The sequence below is a fragment of the Salmo trutta genome, chromosome 20, assembly GCF_901001165.1.
Source record: "Salmo trutta chromosome 20, fSalTru1.1, whole genome shotgun sequence".
In the NCBI taxonomy this organism is placed as follows: domain Eukaryota; kingdom Metazoa; phylum Chordata; class Actinopteri; order Salmoniformes; family Salmonidae; genus Salmo; species Salmo trutta.
In genome coordinates, this window is record NC_042976.1 from 42,559,911 (window position 1) to 42,585,406 (window position 25,496).

Sequence of the window (25,496 nt, forward strand, 5' to 3'; positions counted from 1 at the left end):
AAAAATAGCTGTGCAGCGACGCTCCCCATCCAACCTGACAGAGCTTGAGAGGATCTGCAGAGAATAATTGGAGAAATTCCCTAAATACAAGTGTGCCAAGCTTGTACCATCATATCCAAGAAGACTCGAGGCTGTAATCGCTGCCAAATGTGCTTCAAAGTACTGAGTAAAGAGTCTAAATACTTATGTAAATGTAATATTTCAGTTTACCAAATGTCTAAAAGCCTGTTTTTGCTTTATCATTGTGTGTAGATAAGTAATTTCATCAATTTTACAATAAGGCTGCAACGTAACAAAATGTGGAAAGGTGAAGGGGTCTGAATACTTTTTGAATGCACTGGAGTTGCTTACCAAGATGACATTGAATGTTCCTTAGTGGCCTGGTTACAGTTTTGACTTAAATCGGCTTGAAAATGTATAGCAAGACCTGAGAATGGCTATCTAGCAATGATCAACAACCAATTTGACAGGTGTGCAAAGCTTTTAGAGACTTACCCAGAAAGACTCGCAGCTGTAATCACTGCCAAAGGTACTTCTAAAAAGTATTGACTTCCCTCAACATCGCCCCCAACAGGATCAGGAGAGGAGTGGGCAGGAGGCAGATTGACGTCCCGGACGATGTCCTCACCAGGGCCCGACTAGCCCTGCAGCTCAGACTCACGCCACGGCTTGATGGCCCTTTGTGCTCGTTACGAATCCCTTTGGCCCTGCAGTCTAGGGGGGATGGAAACGAGACCCGTAACATAACTCATGCAAATTATAATAATGAAAAGGAACAGTGAGAACAAAAACCACAGACAACCTAAATTTACCGTCAAACACTAATGGTTTATTTCTTTAAACACACGGTAATGGGGTGTGAGAAAAGGGGCTGAGCTGGACCCAAGGAAAGAAACAATAATCCAAAAACACCCCTAAACTAGACTAGCCTATTCCAATAACAGCTAGCTAACTAACCAAAAATACAGTGGGTGGTCCGCCCAGTTCTAACTAGGGTATTTAGACAACAATTACCTACAGGTAGTGTATGCCCATGGGCGACTTGTCTTGGTACCCCCTTTTCCCACCAACAAACAAACAGTCATGCACCACAACAAAACAATACTCACAGGTACCGGACAAATGTGACATGTAATGGGCAAACAACGAGCGATCTGCATACAAAGAGAGATAGATATAGCGAGAGCTTGAGACACAGAGAGCTTGAGACACAGAGAGCTTGAGACACAGAGAGCTTGAGACACAGAGAGCTTGAGACACAGAGAGCTTGAGACACAGAGAGCTTGAGACACAGAGAGCTTGAGACACAGAGAGCTTGAGACACAGAGAGCTTGAGACACAGAGAGCTTGAGACACAGAGAGCTTGAGCTTGAGACACAGAGAGAGATCGAGCTTGAGACACAGAGAGAGATCGAGCTTGAGACACAGAGAGAGATATTGAACTCACAGAGAGAGAGAGATTGACTGGGATTTTAAACCAAGGGAAAGGGATGTGATAGGGTAATGGAAAAGGAGCAGGTGTCTTCTGATTGATGACTGATTGGGGAATGATGATGATCACCTGTGAGGAGGAGGAGAGAAAAGAAATACACATACAGGATACACACTACCTGTACCCGTAACAGTGCTTCAAAGCAGCAATACAACTTGTTGAGCTGGTTAGGTAGAAGGGGATCACCTGATGCATAGGGGTTCTTTTGTTTGTAATTTGTGAACTTCTGAAGACTCCTCCAGACAGACGAGCAGTCGTTAGTGGAGAGTTGTTGTTCTAGCCTCTCCTTGTATGGTCCTTTGGCGGCTTTAGTCCCCTTATTCAGATTCTTTCACTACTCTCTAATGGTCCATGTTGCCACTCCTATGCGCCTCTTCCTTGGCAGAGCGTAGGCCTCTCAGCTCTGCATTGAGCCAGGGTTTTTTGTTGTTGAATGTGACAAAAGTACTGGTTGGAATGCAGTTTTCCCCACAGACACCAATGTAAGATGTTACCCTGCCTGTGTAGTCAAGTAAACTCAGCAAAAAAAGAAGTCCCTTTTTCAGGACCCTGTCTTTCAAAGATAATTTGTAAAAATCCAAATAATTTCACAGATCTCCATTGTAAAGGGTTTAAACAGTGTTTCCCATGCTTGTTCACTGAACCATAAACAATTAAGGAATATGCACCTGTGGAACGGTCATTAAGACACTAACAGTTTACAGACGGTAGGCAATTAAGGTCACAGTTATGAAAACTTAGGACACTAAAGAGGCCTTTCTACTGACTCTGAAAAACACCAAAAGAAAGATGCCCGGGGTCCCTGCTCATCTGCGTGAACGTGCCTTAGGAATACTGCAAGGAGGCATGAGGACTGCAGATGTGGCCAGGGCAATAAATTGCAATGTCCGTACTTTGAGACACCCAAGACAGCACTACAGGGAGACAGGATGGACACCTGATCGTCCTTGCAGTGGCAGACCATGTGTAATAACACCTGCACAGGATCAGTACATCTGAACATCACACCTGCGGGACATGTACAGGATGGCAACAACAACTGCCCGAGTTACACCAGGAACGCACAATCCCTCCATCAGTGCTCAGACTGTCCGCAATAGGCTGAGAGAGGCTGGACTGAGGGCTTGTAGGCCTGTTGTAAGGCAGGTCCTCACCAGACATCACCGGCAACAACGTCGCCTATGTGCACAAACCCACTGTCGCTGGACCAGACAGAACTGGCAAAAAGTGCTCTTCACTGACGAGTCGCGGTTTTGTCTCACCAGGAGTGATGGTCGGATTCGCGTTTATCGTCAAAGGAATGAGCATTACACCGAGGCCTGTACTCTGGAGCGGGATAGATTTGGAGGTGGAGGGTCCGTCATGGTCACAGTGTGTCACATCATTGGACTGAGCTTGTTGTCATTGCAGGCATTCTCAACGCCGTCCGTTACAGGGAAGACATCCTCCTCCCTCATGTGGCACCCTTCCTGCAGGCTCATCCTGACATGACCCTCCAGCATGACAATGCCACCAGCCATACTGCTCTTTCTGTGCATGATTTCCTGCATGACAGGAATGTCAGTGTTCTGCCATGGCCAGCGAAGAGCCTGGATCTCAATCCCATTGAGCACGTCTGGGAACTGTTGGATCGGAGGGTGAGGGCTAGGGCCATTCCCCCCAGATATGTCTGGGAACTTGCAGGTGCCTTGGTGGAAGAGTGGGGTAACATCTCACAGCAAGAACTGGCAAATCTGGTGCAGTCCATGAGGAGGAGATTGCAGTACTTAATGTAGCTGGTGGCCACACCAGATTCTGACTGTTACTTTTGATTTTGACCCCCCCCCCCCTTTGTTCAGGGACACATTATTCCATTTCTGTTAGTCACATGTCTGTGGAACTTGTTCAGTTTGTCTCCGTTGTTGAATATTGTTATGTTCATACAAATATTTACACATGTTAAGTTTGCTGAAAATAAATGCAGTTGACAGTGAGAGGACGTTTTTGTTTTTTGCTGATTTTATGTTGATATTGTCTTCCTTGAAAATGTCCCATTTGGTAGTCTATTTCTTCACTGCTCTAGTACCAGTTCTACCTGTTCATCATGAAACACCCTTGGCCTGCCTGTGCTCCATCTGGCTGTATGGGGCTCAGTCTGTGCCTTCCCTGAAGCACTGCTCTGTCTTTCTGTGTCCCCAACAGCCACATAGCCCAGATATGCTCCATAACAATCACACAGCTCCTTAACTGCAGTGTCCTAGTTCTCAGTACAGCACCAAGGGCACTTTGTCTGTATGCAACACAACCTGTCCTTATTTATCCATTATAGGATTTGATATACAGAGGTTTTTTCAGAAGTGTTACTTGGAGACTTAGAGAGGGAGTAGTACTAGGAAATGACTTATTTTCAGGGCGTAACATGGCAATTAACATAATGAAACCTGGCTGTCTTTCCTCAGTAGCATAAGAAGTAATAATTTTGGTGCTCATATCTGCTTGTCAAGAATGTGCCCGCACATGACATTTGACAGCCATTCCCACCCATGAAGCCTATTTGAACTACTGGTAGACTGAGTGCAGTTAAAAAGTAAAAAACTTGATTTTACTGTGTTTTATATACACTACCAGTCCAACGTTTTAGAAAACCTAATTCAAGGGTTTTTCTTTATTTGTACTATTTTCTACATTTTAGAATAATAGTTGAGACACCAGAGTGTGCAAAGCTGTCATCAAGGCAAAGGGGGGCTAGTTGAAGAAACACAAATAAAATATATTTTGATTTGTTTAACACTTTTTTTGTTTACTACATGATTCCATGTGTTATTTCATAGTTTTGATGTCTTCGCTATTAGAAAATAGTAAAAATAAAGAAAAAACCTTGAATGAGTAGGTGTTCTAAAACCTTTGACCGGTAGTGTATATTTCCACTCTAGTATGAGGTTGAAATAATACTGTGAAATTGTTTAAATTATGTTAATGCTCTTTTAGTGCAAGGGCTGTTTGAAAAGACCGCCTGAAATGTCAGCCTGTTTTGGTGGGATGGAGTTTTGGCCTGCCTGGTGACAGTCACAAATAAGAAAGGGCGTTCCAAACTCTCTGCCAATAACAGCTAATTTTCAGTTTTCCCCTGCCCACATAGACCCCCCCCCAGACAGTCCTAGCAAAATTCTTGTTTGAGAAATTGTCCTTTGCTAAGAAGCTATTTTTGTTTCTTTTTGACCATTTTAATTGAAAACCACCACAGTAAGGTATTTAATTTCAACCCAGAATGGATTTGATATTGAGATAAAAACGGCTGCATTGGACCTTTTTAAGATTGAGTATATAAACAATCTGAGTGTTGTCTTTTATGTTTGCTAGTACCATACAAATAGGGATGGTGCTGCATTTGTCAAAGTGACCTATTACGTTAACTTTTTCACTCTAACCCAAGCTGCTCTCTGTGAATCAGAGGCAGTGAGTGAGTGCCTGGGAGTGTAGGGTGCGTCTGCCCTGTTCCCTCCTTCCTCCCTGTCCGTCCCTCCCCTCAGTGGAGGCAAGTGGAACAGGCTGAACTTGAAGTAGCTAGTCGCTGGTTGACTGGACTGCGGTAAGGGTGCATGTTGCATCTGTCTCCCCTCTCTCCCTATCATTCGTCTCCCGGAGCCATGAGCTTCCTTTAGCTGGCCAGGATGAAAAGTGGGAGGCATTGTTGTTCCTGTTGTGGTTGGATTCTTGCTAAGTGTTGCTGCTGCGGTTACAAAATGACAGGTGCGTACCTTACTGCTGACTGAAGTACAACTCAAAAGGTAAGTAACGTCCCTGACTGATGTACAGATAAAAGCATAGCTTAACAATATGGAAGATCTTTCCGTGAGAAGCTCAGCTGGGAGAAAACACAAACCTATCAGAATCTGTTCTCCAATCGTAACCCTGACAGGAGCCCGATGCGCGTTTTCGGGCTCCTGCCACAAGTCCGTGGTTTAGAATGGAGATCCTGAATATTGTTAAGCAATGCTTTTATCTGGACATCAGTCAGAGATGTTAATTACCATTTGAATTGTATTTGCTACCAACATTTGTGAGATAATGCTTGTATCTGACTTTCTGTACTGTAGCTGGTTGACACTATTAGACGTCTCTCCTGTTTAATATCGCATGGCATTACCTTGCCAGTGTTTACTTGTTTGTGGAAATTTTAGGGATTTATTGTGTAGAATCTTAGTGGGACGACGCAGCACTCTGTCACTGGCGTTCAAACAGGAATCTTTCCTCCCGGTCTGTTCCCTTTTCCTTTGCTGCCGTTTTTCACTAAGGCTCGGTGTCTCCTCGCTGTGTAGAGTGCACAGAGGCAAAGTTTGTCTCTAGCGCTTTTTTTAATGTGACCGGAGCTACTCACTCAAACATTTGTGAGAGAAAGCTTGCGTCTGACTTCACATCCTTCATAGTAGCTGGCTGACAGCCTGAAAAATCTCTCCCCGTTTTTTAATATATTGCATTTGCATTTCTCTAGTGTTTACTTGTCTGCTGATGTTTTAAGGCTTGGTGCTGTAGAGTGGACAGAGACAAAGGGCACCTCTACTACGCACCAATGTGACCTTAAGTACTCGCTCATTATATATTAACTCCGGCAGCATCTCTGGGCTATGAACAATAAGAGAGAGAGAGCTGCTGCAATGGTGAACGCTCAATGTGAGCTGCACTGGCGCCAACAGCTATTGTATGCTGCAGTATCATTACGCTGTCTCCATGCAAGAGGATGCAGAGATTCACAGGGATGGGGATGAAGCCGTTGTCAACAATACGTTATTTTCTGGAGCAGCACAGTAGGCTCCCATTCATATACATTGAACGCGTCACTAAGAATTGCATAACACGTGAGGTGTTCTTACAAATGTCGTGGATTTTCATTTTCAACATTCCTGTTATGGTTCGTCTCTCAAGAATGTGGGATAATACACGTAGAAGTCATATTTTTCAATTCTCTAACCTAGATTCTTTTTGAGGGTAGATGGTAACACCACTGGTGTCTTTGAAGACCAAATTAGCCACAAATCTTCTTTCATGTGAAGCGTTACAGCATGTTTCTTTGAAGTTGACTCTTAGGGGGAACTTTAGGGAGGGCTGTCTGAATGTGGATGGGATGGCTCTCTCCTTTAATTGTTGCCCTGCGAGTTAACAGGAATGTTTTCCTCTTTGCATCCAATGTCTGGGTTATTGCTGCTCTTGTTGTTGTTGTTGTTTTTACATCCTTTAGGGGTTCACCTTTTGCTCGTTCAGCAAATGGGCACCGACATGCTGATAATGTAACCCACACTTAGGAGGTAGCTAGCAGAGAGATTTGAAAACTCTTCGGATATGCGTGGAATGTGAGCGTTCCACTATGTAAGAATGCCACAAAGTGCGTGACACTGATGGACTGATGAGGAAATAAAACCTGTCTGTGAATAGACATTCCCTAACTCTGGCGTAGTACCCGTAACACCCGGTTAGGAAAAGCAGGACCTTCAGTTTCACGCAAAGCAAGGAATTCAACTTTCTGTTTACTGGAAGTCAGATGACACGACAAGTGAAGAAGAGTAGTCGCAGAGTAGACACAAAAAATACCTCACGGAGAAACAACTGATAAGTTTCTGCTGATTTATTCCATTGCTGACAGGGCGTCTCAGTCGCAGGATACGTCCCAATTGGCACCCTATGTAGTGCCCTACTATTGAAGACAGCCCTATGGGCCCTGGTCAAAAGTAGTGCACCACTTAGGCAATAGAGTGCCATCAGTTTAGCCTTTTTAAAAGGCCATTTGGGATGAAGTTTCCAGAAGATAAGATGCGGTTATGGCAGGTAGAGTAGCACATGCAAGTTACGGGAATGTTCTGTGAACAGTTGTACTTCGATAATTAGCCGTATGGTGACTAAAAGCTGTAGAGGATTCTCTGGCTAATTCAACTCTTTCCTGACCACACACTGCTCATAGCCCCAGAGATTCTCTTCAATTTAATTCATGTATATTAATGAATACGTCCACCTGTGGGACATTCCATACTGTACACGTCTTTAAATGTGGGCATACTGTACTAAGAACCTGTGTTACTGCATATTTTACACCAGATATCAGGACAGGTAGTCACAAAAACAAACTATTAGATAAGACATGAGGCTGTCATGGAGGAGTTTGTGTGTAGACTAGAGCAGTACACTGTCAGCCGTTGTTCTCATGTGCAGTGAGAATGGGGAATTAGGTGTATTGAGAGTGATAGCAGCCAGAAGGCTGTGTTGTTGAGTTGTGGCCAGAAGCAATGGAGCCCCTGAGAGGGTGACAAGATGCCTCATTCGGAGTGCTGATCTAGGATCAGCTCCCCCCCAGTCCATGTAATCTTATTCATTGTGATCTAAAAGGCTAAACTGATCCTAAATCAGAGATTGGATACGTACTGCCCCTGAGGTGCTCTCCTCCTCTTCCACCACCTCTTTCTCCTCCATGCCCCTCCAGCCCTGTGCACTGAGGTGAAGACTGGCCTGCCTGCCTGCTTCACACTCAAGCGGGTTGCTAGGGGACCGTGGATCCTCAACAGAAAACTTCCCAGGCATTTTTACCGCTCACATGTTCCAGCTGCCGGCCTGCTCCAATACGTGTCCATGTTTTCCCCAGTCTATTGTCAACCCCTGGCTCAATTAGAAATCACTTCAAGTCTTTGTGATACAGCATGCCGGTGAAGAAACTCTTTCTGGCTATTGTTGGGAAAATGGTTATATCTCAGCTTTTTCTCTTTTGTGCATTCTGAAGCTGAGACTACTTAATTGACTCGAGGGTCATTCCACCTCAAAAAGCACAAGAAAGAGGATTTTGACCCCCACCATCTCAGATGATTCTGAAATTGTTTCTGTTAGAAACATTTAAGATTAGCATTCCTGCAACCTTATTTTGTTGTAATATAATTTGATAACTGCGCAATGAAGCTAAATGATTGCACCCAAATAGGCAGTTTAAATTTATGGGATTCATATAATATTCAATAAATATAGTACCTAACATCCAATTTGGACCAAACTTTTTTCTAACCCCACACCAATCCCACCCCAAAAACGAGTATATAGTATCAGTTCCCTATGTCTGATGGAGTATGGAGCTGCGGCTCAGAGTATTGTTTCTTCATGTTATGTAATGTATTACCAGTGAATTTGGTAAAGTGTTTTCCCCTGTTCAGAGAAATTTGTCATTGAAATTGTCCCATCCTACATCCTGCTATTACCAGGTTCTGACCACTAGATGGTGCTGTTCCGGGTTATTTTTTATTTATTTTTATCAAATCAAATTTTATTGGTCACATACACATGGTTAGTAGATGTTAATGAACTAGAAGCACAAGCGAAATGCTTGTGCTTCTAGTTCCGACCATGCAGTAATATCTAACAAGTAATCTAACCTAACAATTTCACAACAACTACCTTTTACACACAAGTGTAAAGGAATGAATAAGAATATGTACATAAAAATATATGGATGAGCGATGGCTGAACGGCATAGGCAAGATGCAGTAGATGGTATAGAGTACAGTATATACATATGAGATGAGTAATGTAGGGTATGTAAAGATTATATAAAGTGCCATTGTTTAAAGTGACTAATGATACATTTATTACATCAATCGTTTATTATTAAAGTGGCTAGAGATGAGTCAGTATGTTGGCAGCAGCCACTCAATGTTAGTGATGGCTGTTTAACAGTCTGATGGCCTTGAGATAGAAGCTGTTTTTCAGTCTCTCGGTCCCAGCTTTGATGCACCTGTGCTGATCTCGCCTTCTGGATGATAGCGGGGTGAACAGGTTACAGGTCCTTGATTATCTTTTTGGCCTTCCTGTGACATCGGGTGATGTAGGTGTCCTGGAGGGCAGGTAGTTTTCCCCCGGTGATGCGTTGTGCAGACCTCACTACCCTCTGGAGAGCCTTATGGTTGTGGGCGGAGCAGTTGCCGTACCAGGCGGTGATACAGCCCGACAGGATGCTCTCGATTGTGCATCTGTAAAAGTTTGTGAGTGTTTTCGGTGACAAGCCGAATTTCTTCAGCCTCCTGAGGTTGAAGAGGCACTGCCGCGCCTTCTTCACCACACTGTCTGTGTGGGTGGACCATTTCCACCTTCTCCACTACTGTCCCGTCGATGTGGATAGGGGGGTGCTCCCTCTGCTGTTTCCTGAAGTCCACGATCATCTCCTTTGTTTTGTTGACATTGAGTGTCAGGTTATTTTCCTGACACCACACTCCGAGGGCCCTCCCCTTTCTCAATGTTAAAGGTATAGTTCACCCAAATTACAAAATGACATGTTGGTTTCCTTACCCTGTAAGCACTCTATGGACAGGGTATAACAGCAATACATGCGTCGGATTTGTTGTCCACTGTTTCAAATACTAACTTTTTAGCATTTGTGGAACAAATCTAATGCAAGTCAATGGTACCTATATTTCACACTTCATGTCCAAATCATCCTGAAGTATCTAAAAATGTATTTTGTACCTCAATGATGTTACTTATAGATAATTTGGATATGAGGCATGAAAATGCTAATATAGGTACCATTGTCTTGCATTGGATTTGTGCCACTAATGCTAAAAGGTTAGCATTTGAAACAGTGGCCAAGTAAAGAAAACCAAAGCATGGGTTGCTGTCATAGCTTGTCCACTAATAAGGAAACCAATATGTGATTTTGTGATTTGGGGGAACTATGCCTTTAACATTGTGGGTTGGGAATACATTTTTCCTCAACAAAAAAATGATCACCTCATAGTAGGAACAACACCATCTAGTGGTCAGAACTTTGTAATATCAGGATATAGGTTGGGCCAGACCTAACAATTTCAATGACTCATTTCTCTGAACAGCGGGAAAAAAACATCACCAAATTCTCTGAGAATACATTACATGGGATTAAGAAACAATACTCAGCTCCATAGTACTTGTCAGACATAGAGAACTGATACTGTATACTCATTGTTATGGCGGGATTGGCGTGGGGTGGGGGGCTTTTGTCAATTTCTTTTGATTCCTCATGTCTTGCTCATTGTTAGAAAAAAGTTTGGTCCAAATCGGATGTCGGGCATTATTTACTGAATAGTCTATGAATCCTATAAATTAAAATGGTCAATTTGGGTGCAATGCATTATCATTCATTTCTCAGAGAATCAAATTATATTTCAACAAAATAATGTTGCAGGAATGCTAATCTCATCTGTTTCTAACTACAGAGAGGATTTCAGAACAATCTGAGATGGTGGGTGTCATGGCTTGCTGAAACGACATGGAATGACTCCCAAGGTCATTCCACAGGTTGCCATTGTGTGAGACTGGCTCTATATCACATAACTTAATCACTGTTGGTGACACAGAAATATGATACTATGTTTCCTCTATGCGATAATACCTTACACAAGCATTTTAAACAGTCAAGACAGTTTAACTGGAGCAGTGGTCCCAAAGCATAAAAACCGTCCAACAATATAGTTATAACAAAACATTTTGATGGGTCTTAAACTAAATTCACCATCAGAGCATGTCAAAGAAACATCTACAAACCTTTTGGTTTCATGTTGAGGAGTCCTATTTTATCAACATAATATAACCCTGATGTTTGTTTTAACTCCAATATATCGTTGCGCAATATTTATATAGGGTTGGAAATAATATACCCCCTTTGTGGTAAGAAGGGATTATTCTTAGTGGCTTTCTCTAGTGAAATCAAAAGGTGTGTGTGATCGAAAGTGCTGATTCTGCGAAAGCACTAGGTAGCAGTGAGACAGCCGAGTGAGGAATGAGAATATCTCTCTCTTTAGTGCGGCCATTAAGCGGTCAAGGTGGGAAATGAAGGCGCTTAAGAGGACCATGTGATACCAAGGCACCCTATTCCCTATATGGTGCACCACTTTTGATCAGAGCCCTATGATCTTCCGTATGGGCCCTGGTCAAAAGTATTGCTCTATAAAGGAGAATAGGGTGCCTTTTTGGGACACCGCCCTCGTGTACAAAGAGCAGGGCCTATTGGCCGGGCCAAGGGAGCCACTATTTTTGTAGCACGGGCCCATGAGAGCGCCTGCTGTCGTCAGCAAGCCTCAGTATTACGCTCTGCTCTCCGAAGTGCTTTTCAAGCAGGCAATCATGTGTGGCGTCACAAGGCCAGCTCAACAAGCCACTGTCCAGTCACAGTGTCATTGTTACCACAGACAGCCTGCAGCGAATGTTACCAAATCTGCGTCTCAAATGGCACCCTATTCCCTACATAGTCTACTACTTTTGACCTGGGCTCTGGTCTAAAGTAGTGCACTATGTAGGGACTATGCTGCCATTTACTATGTAGGGAATTAGGCTGCCATTTGGGAAGCAACCCAAATATCTTTGAAGTGGAGTAGAAACACTCATGTATGGCGGTTATTGAACAGAGGAGGCCTAGCCTGGAGCACTATGCTCCATAGCAGCTATGCAGGTCATAGCTGTAAGTGTACACACGTGTCCCATGCAGCCAAGTGTTGGAGTGGTCTCTCTCTCTCTCTCTCTCTCTCTCAGACAAAGGCCCATGGAGAAGGCCTGTCTGAAAAGCAGTGTTCATGTTATCAAAGAGCCATTTCATCAGTTGACTCCACATGGAGAGGAGGGGCTGTGGGTCACCTCAGTTAAAGGAATATTTCAGGATTTTGGTAAATGAATTCCCTTTATCAACTGTACTTTCCCAGAGCCAGGTGAACTTGTGGATACCAAGTCAAATTCTTCGGAAACAACAGTGAAATGCTTACTTACGGGTACTTTGCCAACAATGCAGAGTTAAACATATACATTTTTTTAAATTATAAAAAGTTAAGAGGTAGTATGCTTGCTGTACCCAAAGACTTTCAGACTTTGTGCTAAGCTAGTTAGCATTGGCTTGCAAACCGACCACTAACTTCCTTCGTACTGGACGCAGATGCATAAAAATGTTATCTACGAGTTCATCTGACTCTGGGGATGTAGATAAATGGTCTCATTGCCAAAGTCCCGAACTATCCCTTTAAAAGGCCTATTCCTTCAGACTGCCCTTCTTTCTCTCTCCTCCTCTCCCCCCCCTCTCTCTTTCGGCCCTGTTGTTGACTGTCCCAACATGGAGAGATTGTGGCTGGGACTATGATATGGCTGTGATACCCCTATGGGCTGCTTAGCTAATCTACTTAATAATATCTAACTACAGGCTTTGTCCACATGATTCTCCAGAAGCTCACTTCCCCATAATGAGTCACCTAGCACAGAAGCAACAAGTCAGCAGCAACACAGGCTACGCTATCCCACTCTGCAATTTCCTGTCAATACAGTGCATTCGGAAAGTATTCAGACCCGTTGACTTTTTCCACATGTTCTTACGTTACCGCCTTATTCTAAAATGGATTAAATAAAACAAATCCTCATAAATCTACACACAATACCCCATAATGACAAATCGAAAACAGGTTTATCAAAAGTTTGGCAGAAAACAGAAATACTTTATTTACGTAAGTATTCATACCCTTTGCTATGAGACTCAATTGAGCTCAGGTGCATCCTGTTTCCATTGATCATCCTTGAGATGTTTATACAACTTGATTAGAGTCCACCTGTGGTAAATTCAATTGATTGGACATGATTTGGAAATACACACACCCATCTATATAAGGTCCCACAATTGACAGTGCATGTCAGAGCAAAAACCAAGCCATGAGGTCGAAGGAATTGTCTGTAGAGCTCCGAGACAGGATTGTGTCGAGGCACAGATCTGGGGAAGGGTACCAAACATTTCTGCAGCATTGAAAGGTCCCCAAGAACACAGTGGCCTCCATCATTCTTAAATGGAAGAAGTTTGGAACCACCAAGACTCTTCCTAGAGCTGGCCGTCCGGCCAAACTAAGCAATCGGAGGAGAAGGGCCTTGGTCATGGAGGTGACCAAGAACCCGATGGTCACACTGAAAGAGCTCCAGAGTTCCTCTGTGGAGATGGGAGAACCTTCCAGAAGGGCAACCATCTCTGCAGCACTCCAACAATCAGGCCTTTATGGTAGATTGGCCAGATGGAAGCCACTCCTCATTAAAATGCACATGACAGCCCGCTTGGAATTTGCCAAATGGCACCAAAAGGACAAACCATGAGGAACAACATTCTCTGATCTGATGAAACAAAGATGAAACTATTTGGCCTGAATGCCAAGCGTCACGTCTGGAGGAAACTTGGCACCATTCCTACGGTGTGAAGCATGGTGGTGGCAGCATCGTGCTGTGGGTATATTTTTCAGCGGCAGGGACTGGGAGACTAGTCAGGATCAACGAAAAGATGAACAGAGCAAAGTACAGAGAGATCCTTGATGAAAACCTGCTTCAGAGCAATCAGGACTTCAGACTGGGGCGAAGATTCACCTTCCACAAGACAACAACCCTAAGCACACAGCCAAGACAACGCAGGAGTGGCTTCAGGACAAGTCTCTGAATGTCCTTGAGTGGCCCAGCCAGAGCCCAGACTTGAACCTGATTGGAGAGCCCTGAAAATAGCTGTGCAGCGACGCTCCCCATCCAACCTGACAGAGCTTGAGAGGATCATGCGGAGAAGAATGGGAGAAACTCCCCAAATATAGCTGTGCCAAGCTTGTAGCGTCATACCCAAGAAGACTCGAGGCTGTAATCACAGAGTAAAAGGTCTGAATACTTATATAAATATAAATGTGATGTGTTTTTTCTTTGTCATTATGGGGTATTGTCTGTAGAAAACAATTTAATCAATTTTAGAATAAGGCTGTAAAATAACAAAATATGGAAAAAGTCAAGTGGTCTGAATGCTTTCTGAAGGCACTGAATGTGTTCCAAATGGCACCCGATCTACAATTGCTCGCGGGCGCGAGAAGTGTTATTCTCCCTCTTTTGTTTGCCACAATAGGATTGACTGGAGCAGCACATATCTCCCTATCCGGCTGATAACAACATCCTGGGTCTTTTCAACAGCATGGACAGACTTGTGTGTTGGTTGACCTGGCTGGCCTGGTCAACAGCAGGCCAGCCTCCACAGCACAAACATATCTCCCCTTTTTTCTCAATGGCTTGGCCAAATGTTTCCTTTAGTATCAAGCTATGTTTTATCTCAGGGGATGGATGTTCTCTCTGCTTTTGTGGTTAGTAATACTGACGATACTTCAGGATTGTGTTCATTTGGGAGAAAATGTTTTAAAAAAAAGTGTTCTGTTGCTAAAAGTTTTGGTATGGTGTACCCTTCTGAACTTCGCTTTTGACTTTTGACTGCATGGTGGTGGACCGGGAGGAGTTTGACAAATACCTAATTCAGGAGCTTTTGCTCTAATCACTCTCTGGCGCCAGTCTGGATCAATGTGAGGACCTCTGCTCTCTTTTGGGTCTATGTATCCTTCCATAGAGGAATTTTGTAACAGAGTGCAGAGGCAAATGTCCTCACCCTGTAGACCAGAGCTAGTCTGGATCCAACAGCGCATACTGTTCCTTCAGAAAGTGTTCAACCCCTTGACTTTTTCCACATTTTTCGATGTGTTTCTTCCTGAATTTTAAATCGATTCAATCGAGATTTTTTCTCACTAATCTACACCCGATATCCCATTATGTCAAAGTGGAATTTTGTTTTGATAAATTATTACATATTAATCAAAAATGAAAAGCTGAAATGTCTTGAGTCAATAAGTGTTCAACCCCTTTGTTATGGCAAGCCTAAATACATTCAGGAGTAAAAATGTGCTTAACAAATCACATAATAAGTTGCATTGACACACCCTGTGTGCAATAATAGTGGTTAACATGATTTTTGAATGTGGCAAAGAAATGTACTTTTGTCTTGAATACAAAGCCTTATGCTTGGGGCAAACACAGCACATCACTGAGTAGCACTCTATATTTTCAAGTGTGGTGGTGGCTGCATCATGTTATGGGTATGCTTGTCATCGGCAAGGACTAGGGAGTTTTTTGGGATAAAAAAACGGAATAGAGCTAAGCACAGGCAAAATCCTAGAAGAAACCCTGGTTCAGTCTGCTTTCCAACAGACACTGGAAGGCAAATTCACCATTCAGCAGGACAGTAACCTAAAACACAAGGCCAAATCTACACTGGAGTTGCTAACCAAGATGACATTGAATGTTCCTGAGTGGTCAAGTTACAGTTTTGACTTAAATTGGCTTTGAAATCTATGGCAAGAGTTGAAAGTGGCTGTCTAGCAATGGTACATTTCTGTGAAATGTCTGAATTGTTCTTCCCCTTTGACATTAGAGTATTTTGTGTAGATTCTTGACAATAAATAACAATTAAAGCCATTTTAATCCGACTTTGTAACGCAATAAAATGTGGAAAAATACTAGGGGGTTGAATATTTTCCGAAGGCACTGGATGTCTTCAACTTGGTTAAATAGTTAGTAATAGCTTAAACTAGTCCACCTTTTAGCCATTATGACGCAAGCTGCAGTTTATTAGCATAAAAGTAAGAAAAGCAACTGTCCAGTAAATGTTTCCACTATCTTTTTACTTAGTTAAAACAAACATGAGCATCAAATATTTACAGAGAAAAGTGCATAATTATCAGCTAACACACTGGAAATATATCTTGGGGAAAACAATAACATTTCTCATAGGCCCTGTTTGTAGAAATAATATCTATGGTCAAAAGGAGGTGTGTTGTGTTCTGAAACCGAGGCTTGAAATGAGCTGAACACGCACTGTGCGACTTGCATTTCTATACAGTATTAGGCTACATCGAGTATCGTTGGTATACACATGGCTGCATTCCTACACTGTATTACATTGGGCAATGTTAATAAACAAATGACTGTGTACTGTTCACCCTATGCTTTTGGGAAGGTTGGTATTTCTTAGTGGACGTCAGACTGCGAGGGATAACTAAGGGATAGTTAGTACAGGAAGCGCACACTGTGTATGGACAGAGTCTGCATCCAACATGGCACCATATTTCCTATGTAGTGCTCTACTTTGGCCAGGGCCCATAGGGCTCTGGTCAAAAGTAGTACACTATAGGGAATAGGATGCCATTTGGGACGCACGCAAAGCCAACGAGAGAGAGCCGGTGTGTGACTCAGAGGCATATTTTGGTACTATAAAGGTGTGTGTATGACAGAATGTTGTCAGGGTGGAATTCTGAAGTCTAAAATGCTGTTTGTCTTGTCTTGTTCCAGAGAACTACTCGGTCAGTGGGCACGAGGGAGCGAAGACCGAGTCGGTGGCCAGCCTGCAGCCCCAGGCATCCCAGAGCTCCATCCATTCAAGCTCTCCGGGACCGAAGCGCTCGGGGAACACCCTGAAGAAGTGGCTGACCAGCCCTGTGCGCCGCCTCAGCCACGGCAGCAGCATCAAGAAGTTACCCAACAAGCACAAGAAGAGGGATGGCCGCAAGAGCATCGACCTGGGGCCGCCCGAGAGCGCCTTGCATGGCGAGAGCGTAGACGAGGTAACGAGTGTCCTGACTCCTCTCCACCAGCATCTCTCTCTCTCTCTAGCTTTCTTTCTTTCCCTCCCCCCTTTTTCTCCTCTCCACAGCATCTCTCGCTCTCTCTTTCCACCTCTCTCACAGGACGAGAGCGCAGACGAGGTAACAATCACCGTCTCTTCGGCGTTCTCTTCAGCCTCCTCTCTCTCTTTCCACTCTCTCGATCCAGCGTGTCTCTGTACATACAGTAATTGGTTTCTAAGGGACATGTCCATCACGCTTATGGTGGACTTGTGCTTCTTTCAGGCTCTTTTAGTTTTACAAAGGTTTAAGTGAACGGATCGAATTTGGAAGTACAGCTCCGGTAACACCAGTTTAACCCATTGTTATCCAAACCAATGGGATTCTCCTCTAGATCCGACTGTTGAACTTCTCCTGAACCTGTAGGAAAATGTTCATTACATGGATTGCTTATCTAAAGCGTTCAAAATCTCTTGACCCTCCCATGTAGGGAGGAGCAGTGTCCCAAGGATACAGTATGAGCTGTTTTCTTATGACATCCTAGCCCAATTGCCATGGGGCAATTCTACAGGGTGCATAGGCAATGTTGGTTTAATCACAAGTCATGAACAATGGGCATCACAGTGTAAATTGGAGCCTTCAAGCAATTTTAGTTTTAATTTACAGATAGCAGCACAATGTTGTGATGTACTATAACCACTGCTGCATGTAAATGTTTTAGATGCCTCCCAGAAGGATAGAAAAGTGAGAAATGCATAATCACCATTATGTTATTAGAGAGCTACAATATAATTTCACAGTACCTTGAAAAGTAGATTCCTTGTTCTTAAAAAAAAAAAAAAGCCTAAAGGAATGGTCACAGAAGTGTCCCATGTGATTTGATCTCGCCGATCAGTGGGACTGTGATTAGGGCCTCATCCCTAACGGCACCCTATTCTCTCTCTTTGTGCGGTGCACTATAATAGGGAATAGGGTGCCATTTGGGACGCACCCCAGGCCCGAAGTGACTTCCTACTGGGTGGCTGTGTGGCTCCCAGTGTGATTCTGAGACAGAGAGGCACTGTGGTGGAGCAGGGCACCCCAGTGAACCCCGGGACAATGGCCCACATTAACTCATCCTGCTCTCCCCCTGACTCGACCCTTTCTATCTCTACAGAGGGGCAGAAAGGAGGGCCCCCTGTCCAAGTCCTCCTCTGGAATGCAGAGTGGAGGAGAGGAGGAGCCCGAGGACGACTCTCACACCCCCCTGCCGCCCCCCATGGAGATCATCAAGGACCCCTCGTCCCAGGAGGAGAAGGTATGACACGACACCCTCTCTCTCTGACACCGTAGTACCTCTTCTACCCGAGCTCACGCTGGAGTAACTTCTAGATGCGTCCAAAATGGCACCCTGTTATGCTCTGGTCAAAAGTATTGCACTATGTAGGGAATAGGGTGCCCTTTGGAACTCAGCCTTAGCAACAACAATAAAATAACAATTTCTTTTTTTAAAGGAATATCTTCCCTTCGGTTAATGGACTTCAAGCGCCTTATTGGTCGCAGAAAATCTGTTATGTCGTTCAGCACAGGCTCATAAGATGTGTCCACCTGCAGCCCCCTCCCCTCTGCTGTCTATATGTACAGTACAACACTATGCCACAAACTACCAGATGTGTCTACAGCGGAGTCTGTGTCTGCTGTGCCCTGATCAATGTGAGGCTTTATGTGCACTGGCTTGGTTTACAGCTGGAAGAGCTGCTGCACTGTGTTTGACCTAACTAACACACTGTTGCACTGTGTCACTTTCACTCTCTCACTTGACTCTATATACAAGATCACACCACGCTGTCTGTGTCCCGAGTGGCATCCTATTCCCTTTGTAGTGCACTGCTTTTGACCAAGGCCTCTGGTCAAAACCAGTGCACTATAATTTGGGACGCATACTTTGGCACTAAATTGTCTCTGGCCTACTACTTACTGATGTAGCTCGTGTATAATTCCAATAGCACCTCACATTTCTCCACTAAAGCTTGCCTTTTGTAGCTGCTCAATGGTCCTGACTAATAACTACCTTTGTCTCCCTGTCCCTGTTCCCTTTCTCCTCCTCCCTGCTACTAACACTCCCTTCCTCCCAAACCGTGCCTTACAGTCCTCCGCATTGCATACTGCGCGTCAGGGCTCCGCCGATGTCCCCAGCGCTGCGGATCTTGTCAGTGCAATAGAAAAGTTGGTCCAAACTAAGATGGTAAGTGCTAAGGTGAATGCAATACAAAATGGCATTGAGCAATTTCTACACGGTCTTTGCACACTGCTAACAGTCGGTGACAATCTCTTAACCATCTCTAAACTAACCCTCTGTTTCTCTTGATGTCATCTACTCACTCCAACTTCCGCTTCTCAAAGGCCACTAACCAACCATGTCATGCTGACTGGGAGCCACCATTTTGAGATGCACATCAGATGTTCATGTTATCATGCAGGACAGTTAACACATAGCTTCCTCTCTCAATGTGGTTGATAGAACAGAGGCCGCGTCTCAAATAGCACCCTATTCCCTGTCTAGTGCACAACTTTTGACCAGGGCCCAGAGGGCATAGAGAATAGGGTGCCATTTGGGACTCAGGTTCTCTGGCCACAAACAGATAAGATAAAATAGATTAGGTCGTATGGCGTCAGGTGAGAGATCGTGTGATACGTTTCCGAGTATCAAATGCACAGTAGCTTCCTTGTGAAGGTTCGTAAAATTATTATTTAAAAAAAAAAATTCTCCCCAATTTCGTGGTATCCAATTGGTAGTTACAGTCTTGTCTCATCACTGCAGCTCCCGTACAGACTCGTGAGAGGCAAAGGTCCTCCGAAACACAACCCGACCAAGCCGCACACTGCTTCTTGACACAATGCCCACTTAACCCGGAAGCCAGCTGCACAAATGTGTCAGAGGAAACACCGTACACCTGGCAACCGTGTCAGTGTGCACTACGTCTGGCCCACCACAGGACATCCCTGCTGGCCAAACCCTCCCGTAACCCGGACGACGCTGGGTCAATTGTGCGCCGTCCCATGTGTTTCCCGGTCACCGCCGGCTGCGACAGAGCCTGGACTCGAACCCAGAATCTCTAGTGGCACAGCTAGCACTGTGACGCAGTGCCTTAGACCACTGCGCCACTCGGGAGGCCAAATATTCGTTCATTTGACGATGTTTTGATCAACTCTCTTTCAGCTTTGTGCACGTGGAGCCATTTCCAAAATAGCACAATACAATCGAACACTGTTTTTGAGATGCATAGACTTATTATGTAGCTCATTAAAGCAGAGTGATCTCCTCATCAGTTCCCTCTCCCTGAGTCACAGCAGTGGACTGTGTGACTATAACCTCTGACCTCTGAGCCCTGGCTTCATATCCTCTCTCTCTTCTCCCTTGTCAGAATCTGGAGCCAGGTGCCTATCCCAGCTTCACCAATTTGACTCCTCCAGAACAGACCAGCCCAGCCCTGCCCAGGAACCCTGAGCTGGAGCAGAAGGCCAAAGCTCTGCGTGGACGCATGTATGAGACATGTAGCTAAACCTCTGGCTGACTCCCAATTCCCAAAGTGTGCATTTGCGCACTCCCCATCATGGATTTAACAATGGTGGAAACTCCCTCCAGCCAGTGATTACACCAATGCAATGGTTTTAAGTCCATGAAAGGGAGTGTTCAAGTGCACACTTCGAGAGAAAATTGGAGAATGTGGCACACAAACAAGGGCCCTTGCCTCTCTTGACACTCCCAAGTTAAAGTCCCTTTGTTTGTAGCATTATTGCATTTAGAGGTGGTTCATTCTGCAGAGAAATGCTGCCTCCTGTGTGTATTCAGGTCACTTGTCCTTTTTCTCAGGTTTGTCCTCAATGAGCTGGTACAGACGGAGAAGGACTATGTCAAGGATTTGGGGATTGTAGTGGAGGTGAGTTGAGAACAATCTCGTCCTAGCAGGGGACTATTCAGCCTCAAAAGTGTGGAAGGAGCATGAGAGAGAGGCAACAGTGGTGTCCTAGTAACAGTGGAGAATGTGACCAGTCACTGCTCCAGTTTTACAAGTCATAAATCTCCAAGGCATGCGTCCCAAATGGCACCCCATTCCCTATTTAGTGCACTACATTTGACCAGAGCCCTGTGGGCCACTGTATAGGGATTAGGGTGCCATTTGGGACGCATCCAATTGTTTGGTGTTGGAATAGCAGCCAGGCTGTGTCCTTGTTGTTGTCCTATTTGCATTGTATCCTTTGGTATTTATGTCAAAGTCACAGAGAAGCCCCCTGACTTATGACCATATTTATGTACAGTTCAGAAAACATCATTTGAGTATGGTTTTGTCTTACATAGTGAGATAAGGGCATAGGGGTTTTCTCACGTCCAGGGTGTGTCCCAAATGACAACATATTCCCTATATAGTGCACTATAGGCCCTGGTCAAATGTAGTGCACTAATTACGGAATATGGTGCCGTTTGGGATGCAGTCCATGAATTCAATCATATGTAGTAATCCTGTTCTCTTTTTCCACCACATGATAGTTTTACACTGCTGGTTATTGTCGGACTCTCATGTTTCCCTTGACGAGTCATATCAAGTCCACGACCTAAATTCGGTCAGATGATTTATTTTTTTCCCTTGTAGGAGTTCATGAAGAAGATGGAGGAGAAGGGAGTCCCTGAAGATATGAAAGGAAAAGACAAAATGGTTTTTGGGAATATTCACCAGATCTACGACTGGCACAGAGAGTAAGTCGTTTTCCAATCTGCTGATTGTAACTGTGTGCAAAATGCCACCCTATTCCCTACGTAGTGCACTACTTTTGACCACAATGTGAATCTGTTGCTATCAATTGATCAAATCACTTTTTGTAAAGGAGAATGTGTAATTCAATTGAGGGTTCATATAAATTATCATAATATAACATAACATATTTGGTGGTTGAATAACATTTGGGGAAATCGAATCTAGACTTTATTTTCCTTATTTATTATTATTATCATTAATTATTCTGCCAAAAAGATTTCATGAGTATTGTTAAGCTATGTCGAATTGCAGGAAATGAGCTTCAAAACAACATTTTGTCAATGTTCCTAGTTCCCTCAAATTAAACAAAATCAAGCTGGTGTTGTATTTAATATAGGCCATCTCAGTAAGAAATCATAAAACATTTAAAAGGGGGGGGGATTTTTCAAATGTGAAAAAGGTAGTGCTGGGGATAAATGCTGGGAACCCCTGTTAGAAGACCAAACTTAGGCGTGTAGTAATATATCCCACTATTTTGGCTTGTCTCATAACCATACACAGTGATTGAGAGAATGTTTCCTCCCACAGTTTTTTCGTCGGTGAGCTGGAGAAATGTCTTGAAGACAACGAGCACCTTCCTGAGCTTTTCATCAAACATGTACGTGACTTGTGTCCCATTTGTTGTTCGGGTGAGATGATGGGTGTCGTAGAACTTCAAGTTAGACACATTTAACAACCATGGGTGACGAACAAAACATTTAACAACCATAGGCGACTTACTGAGGTTTAAAAGTATTATTCAGACATTTTCAACCATAGAACTGGAAAATAAATATAGTAATACTGTGGTTCCTTTTGTAAAGGAGAGGCGACTACATATGTATGTGGTTTACTGCCAGAACAAACCCAAGTCTGAATTTATCGTCGCTGAGTACGACACATTTTTCGAGGTGAGCTATACCACACTTCTGAGAATTCTTGAGCAGTTTGAGAACGGCTTTGCATTAAATATATATATATTTTTTTTGTATAATAAATAAGCCAAATCCTATTTGCATCTAATTCTACTTTAGGGCCTACAGCAAGAGATCAGTTCAAGACTGGGCATAAGTGACTTTCTCATAAAGCCAATTCAGAGAATTACCAAGTATCAGCTACTTCTAAAGGTAAGGCTAACATGCTCAACTCCAGCCTACAAGGAACCCTGTAATATGCAAGTCTTAGATATACTCGATTTACACCAAACGTTCCATTATTTTTATTGATGCCCTATTAATTACTTAACTCTTTTTATTTGTATCTTTCTTCAGGACTTCTTGAAGTATAGTTCCAAAGCAGGACTAGATTGCCAAGAGTTGGAGGTAACAGAAACGATTGAGGCTATACAGTATGTGTTGTTTAGGGTTTCCCAAAATACTTGTTTTTGGGAATTCATGAAATCTGTAAGGAAAAATTCCGAAATCTTCCTGATTCCAGGAAACTTTCAACCAGGATTTCCGGGAAAGCTTAGGCTTTTTGGGAATGTTACTGGGATTTTGTAACCTTAGTTGTTGTTTTTGGTATCCATCATCATGGCTATATCTACTTCATTGCTCACACCATTCTTAATGTGTTTTACAGAAAGCAGTTGGTTTAATGTCCCAGGTCCCCAAGCTGTGCAATGACATGATGAATCTTGGCAGACTACAAGGCTATGAGGTACTGTACATTTTCATGTCATGTATTTATTTAGCCAGGCTATTCCACTCAGTAGCAATTGCCACTGTTTCCCAGGGAGTCAATAAAGGCGTAAACATTAAATAGAAAACAGCACGGTATGATGTGATTTGTTATTTCATACGTGTACAGGAAGTTAGCGCTGTGATTTTAGGATTGTTTCAATCCATGCTCGGCTTGTGAACAATTAGAAAAATGTACTAATGAAGCCGTATTATCTGTTTTATTGGACGTCTTAACTCAAACGGGTCAGGGCTTAGTCTGTTTGTTCCTCCACAGCCATAGTGAAAGTCACTTCGACGACACTCAAGACTAAATGAAATCGCTGACCTCTAAGATAAGCAAAGATTTGCCTTGCCTGCTGTAACAGTGGGGAGATTAAAGCACTGTTTGACAATGGCCTGGGCTACGTCCCAAATGGCACCCTATTCCCTATATAGTGCACTACTTTTGACCAGAGCCCTACGGGTGCCGTTTGAGACGCAACCCTGGTCTCAGACCAAGCGCAAGTGTCTGCTGTTAGCTTTATGTCCTGGTGAGGAGAGAAGGGGCTGATGGACCGTGTAATACCCCTGTGTTGACAGACAGACTGGGGGAAGGCCGACTCCGCTTTATTCTCCAGCATTGATAGACGTTGAGTCAAATCAAATCAAACTTTATTTGTCACATGCGCCGAATACAAGTGTAGACCTTACCGTGAAATGCTTACTTACAAGCCCTTAACCAACAGTGCAGTTCAAAAAGAGTTAAGAAAATATTTACTAAATAAACTAAAGTAAAAAAATTATGAAAAGTAACACAATAACGAGGCTATATACAGGGGGTACCGAGTCAGTGTGCAGGGGTACAGGTTGGTTGAGGTAATGTACATGTAGGTAGGGGTGAAGGGACTATGCATAGATAATAAACAGCGAGTAGCAGCAGTGTACAAAACAAATGGGGGGGTCAATGTAAATAGTCCAGTGGCCATTTGATTAATTGTTCAGCAGTCTTATGGCTTGGGGGTAGAAGCCATTTAGGAGCCTTTTGGTCCTAGACTTGGCTCTCCGGGACCGCTTGCTGTGTGGAAGCAGAGAAAACAGTCTGACTTGGGTGACTGAAATGTTATGGGCCTTCCTCTAACACCACCTATTATATCCTGGATGGCAGGAAGCTTGGCCCCAGTGATGTACTGGGCCGTACGCACTACCCTCTGTAGCGCCTCACGGTCAGATGCCGAGCAGTTGCCATGCCAAGCGGTGATGCAACCGGTCAGGGTGCTCACGATGGTGCAGCTGTAGAACTTTTTGAGGATCTGAGGACCCATGACGAATCTTTTCAGTCTCCTGAGGGGGAAAAGGTTTTGTCGTGCCCTCTTCACGACTGTCTTGGTGTGTTTGGACCATGATAGCTCGTTGGTGATGTGGACACCAAGGAACTTGAAACTCTCGACCTGCTCCACTACAGCCCCGTCGATATTAATGGGGGCCTGTTCGGCCTGCCTTTTCGGCCCACCTTTTCCTGTAGTCCACGATCAGCTCCTTTGTCTTGCCCACATTGAGGGAGAGGTTGTTGTCCTGGCACCGCATTGCCAGTTCTATGACCTCCTCCCTATAGACTGTCTCATCATTGTCGGTGATCAGGCCTACCAGTCATAACTGAACCTGTGTGTGTGTGTGTGTGTGTGTGTGTGTGTGTGTGTGTGTGTGTGTGTGTGTGTGTGTGTGTGTGTGTGTGTGTGTGTGTTGTGTGTGTGTGTGTGTTTGCGCGTGTGTGTTCCTGTTCCGTCCCCCAGGGTAAGCTGACCAGCCAGGGTAAGCTGCTGCAGCAGGAAACATTCTTCGTGACAGAGCAGGATACGGGCGTGCTGTCGCGCAGCAAGGAGCGCAGGGTCTTCCTGTTTGAGCAGATTGTCATCTTCAGCGAGCTCCTCCGCAAGGGCTCGTCCACGCCGGGCTACCAGTTCAAGAAGAGCATCAAGGTGAATAATGTGAACCACGACCACAATCAATGAGATCAGGGCCCACATTCACAAAGCGTCTCAGAGTGCTGACCCCACCTATTCATTATGATTAAAAGGCCAAACTGGACCTAGATCAGTACCTTCTCCTAATAGAGCTGTCCTGAAAACAATTTCCTACTTCCTACTTTTGCGTTGATAATGATTTG

At 44.1% G+C, this 25,496-nt stretch overlaps 1 protein-coding gene across 3 annotated transcripts in view; it reads left to right on the forward strand.

Annotated features, from left to right (window-relative positions):
* Nucleotides 1-25,496, forward strand: part of LOC115156096 (kalirin) — a 288,273-nt gene that overhangs the window by 235,017 nt on the left and 27,760 nt on the right. For 2 of the 3 annotated variants that reach the window (XM_029703397.1, XM_029703398.1), the window contains 12 exons: nucleotides 16,628-16,899; nucleotides 18,056-18,196; nucleotides 19,028-19,123; nucleotides 20,304-20,422; nucleotides 20,753-20,819; nucleotides 21,531-21,634; nucleotides 22,221-22,290; nucleotides 22,496-22,582; nucleotides 22,706-22,798; nucleotides 22,943-22,993; nucleotides 23,253-23,330; nucleotides 25,123-25,308. In XM_029703397.1, coding sequence (XP_029559257.1) covers nucleotides 16,628-16,899; nucleotides 18,056-18,196; nucleotides 19,028-19,123; nucleotides 20,304-20,422; nucleotides 20,753-20,819; nucleotides 21,531-21,634; nucleotides 22,221-22,290; nucleotides 22,496-22,582; nucleotides 22,706-22,798; nucleotides 22,943-22,993; nucleotides 23,253-23,330; nucleotides 25,123-25,308 — 1,364 coding nt within the window. Of the gene's footprint in view, nucleotides 1-5,008; nucleotides 5,222-16,627; nucleotides 16,900-18,055; nucleotides 18,197-19,027; nucleotides 19,124-20,303; nucleotides 20,423-20,752; nucleotides 20,820-21,530; nucleotides 21,635-22,220; nucleotides 22,291-22,495; nucleotides 22,583-22,705; nucleotides 22,799-22,942; nucleotides 22,994-23,252; nucleotides 23,331-25,122; nucleotides 25,309-25,496 lie in introns of those variants that run through there. The other variant, XM_029703399.1, reaches the window with a different exon arrangement.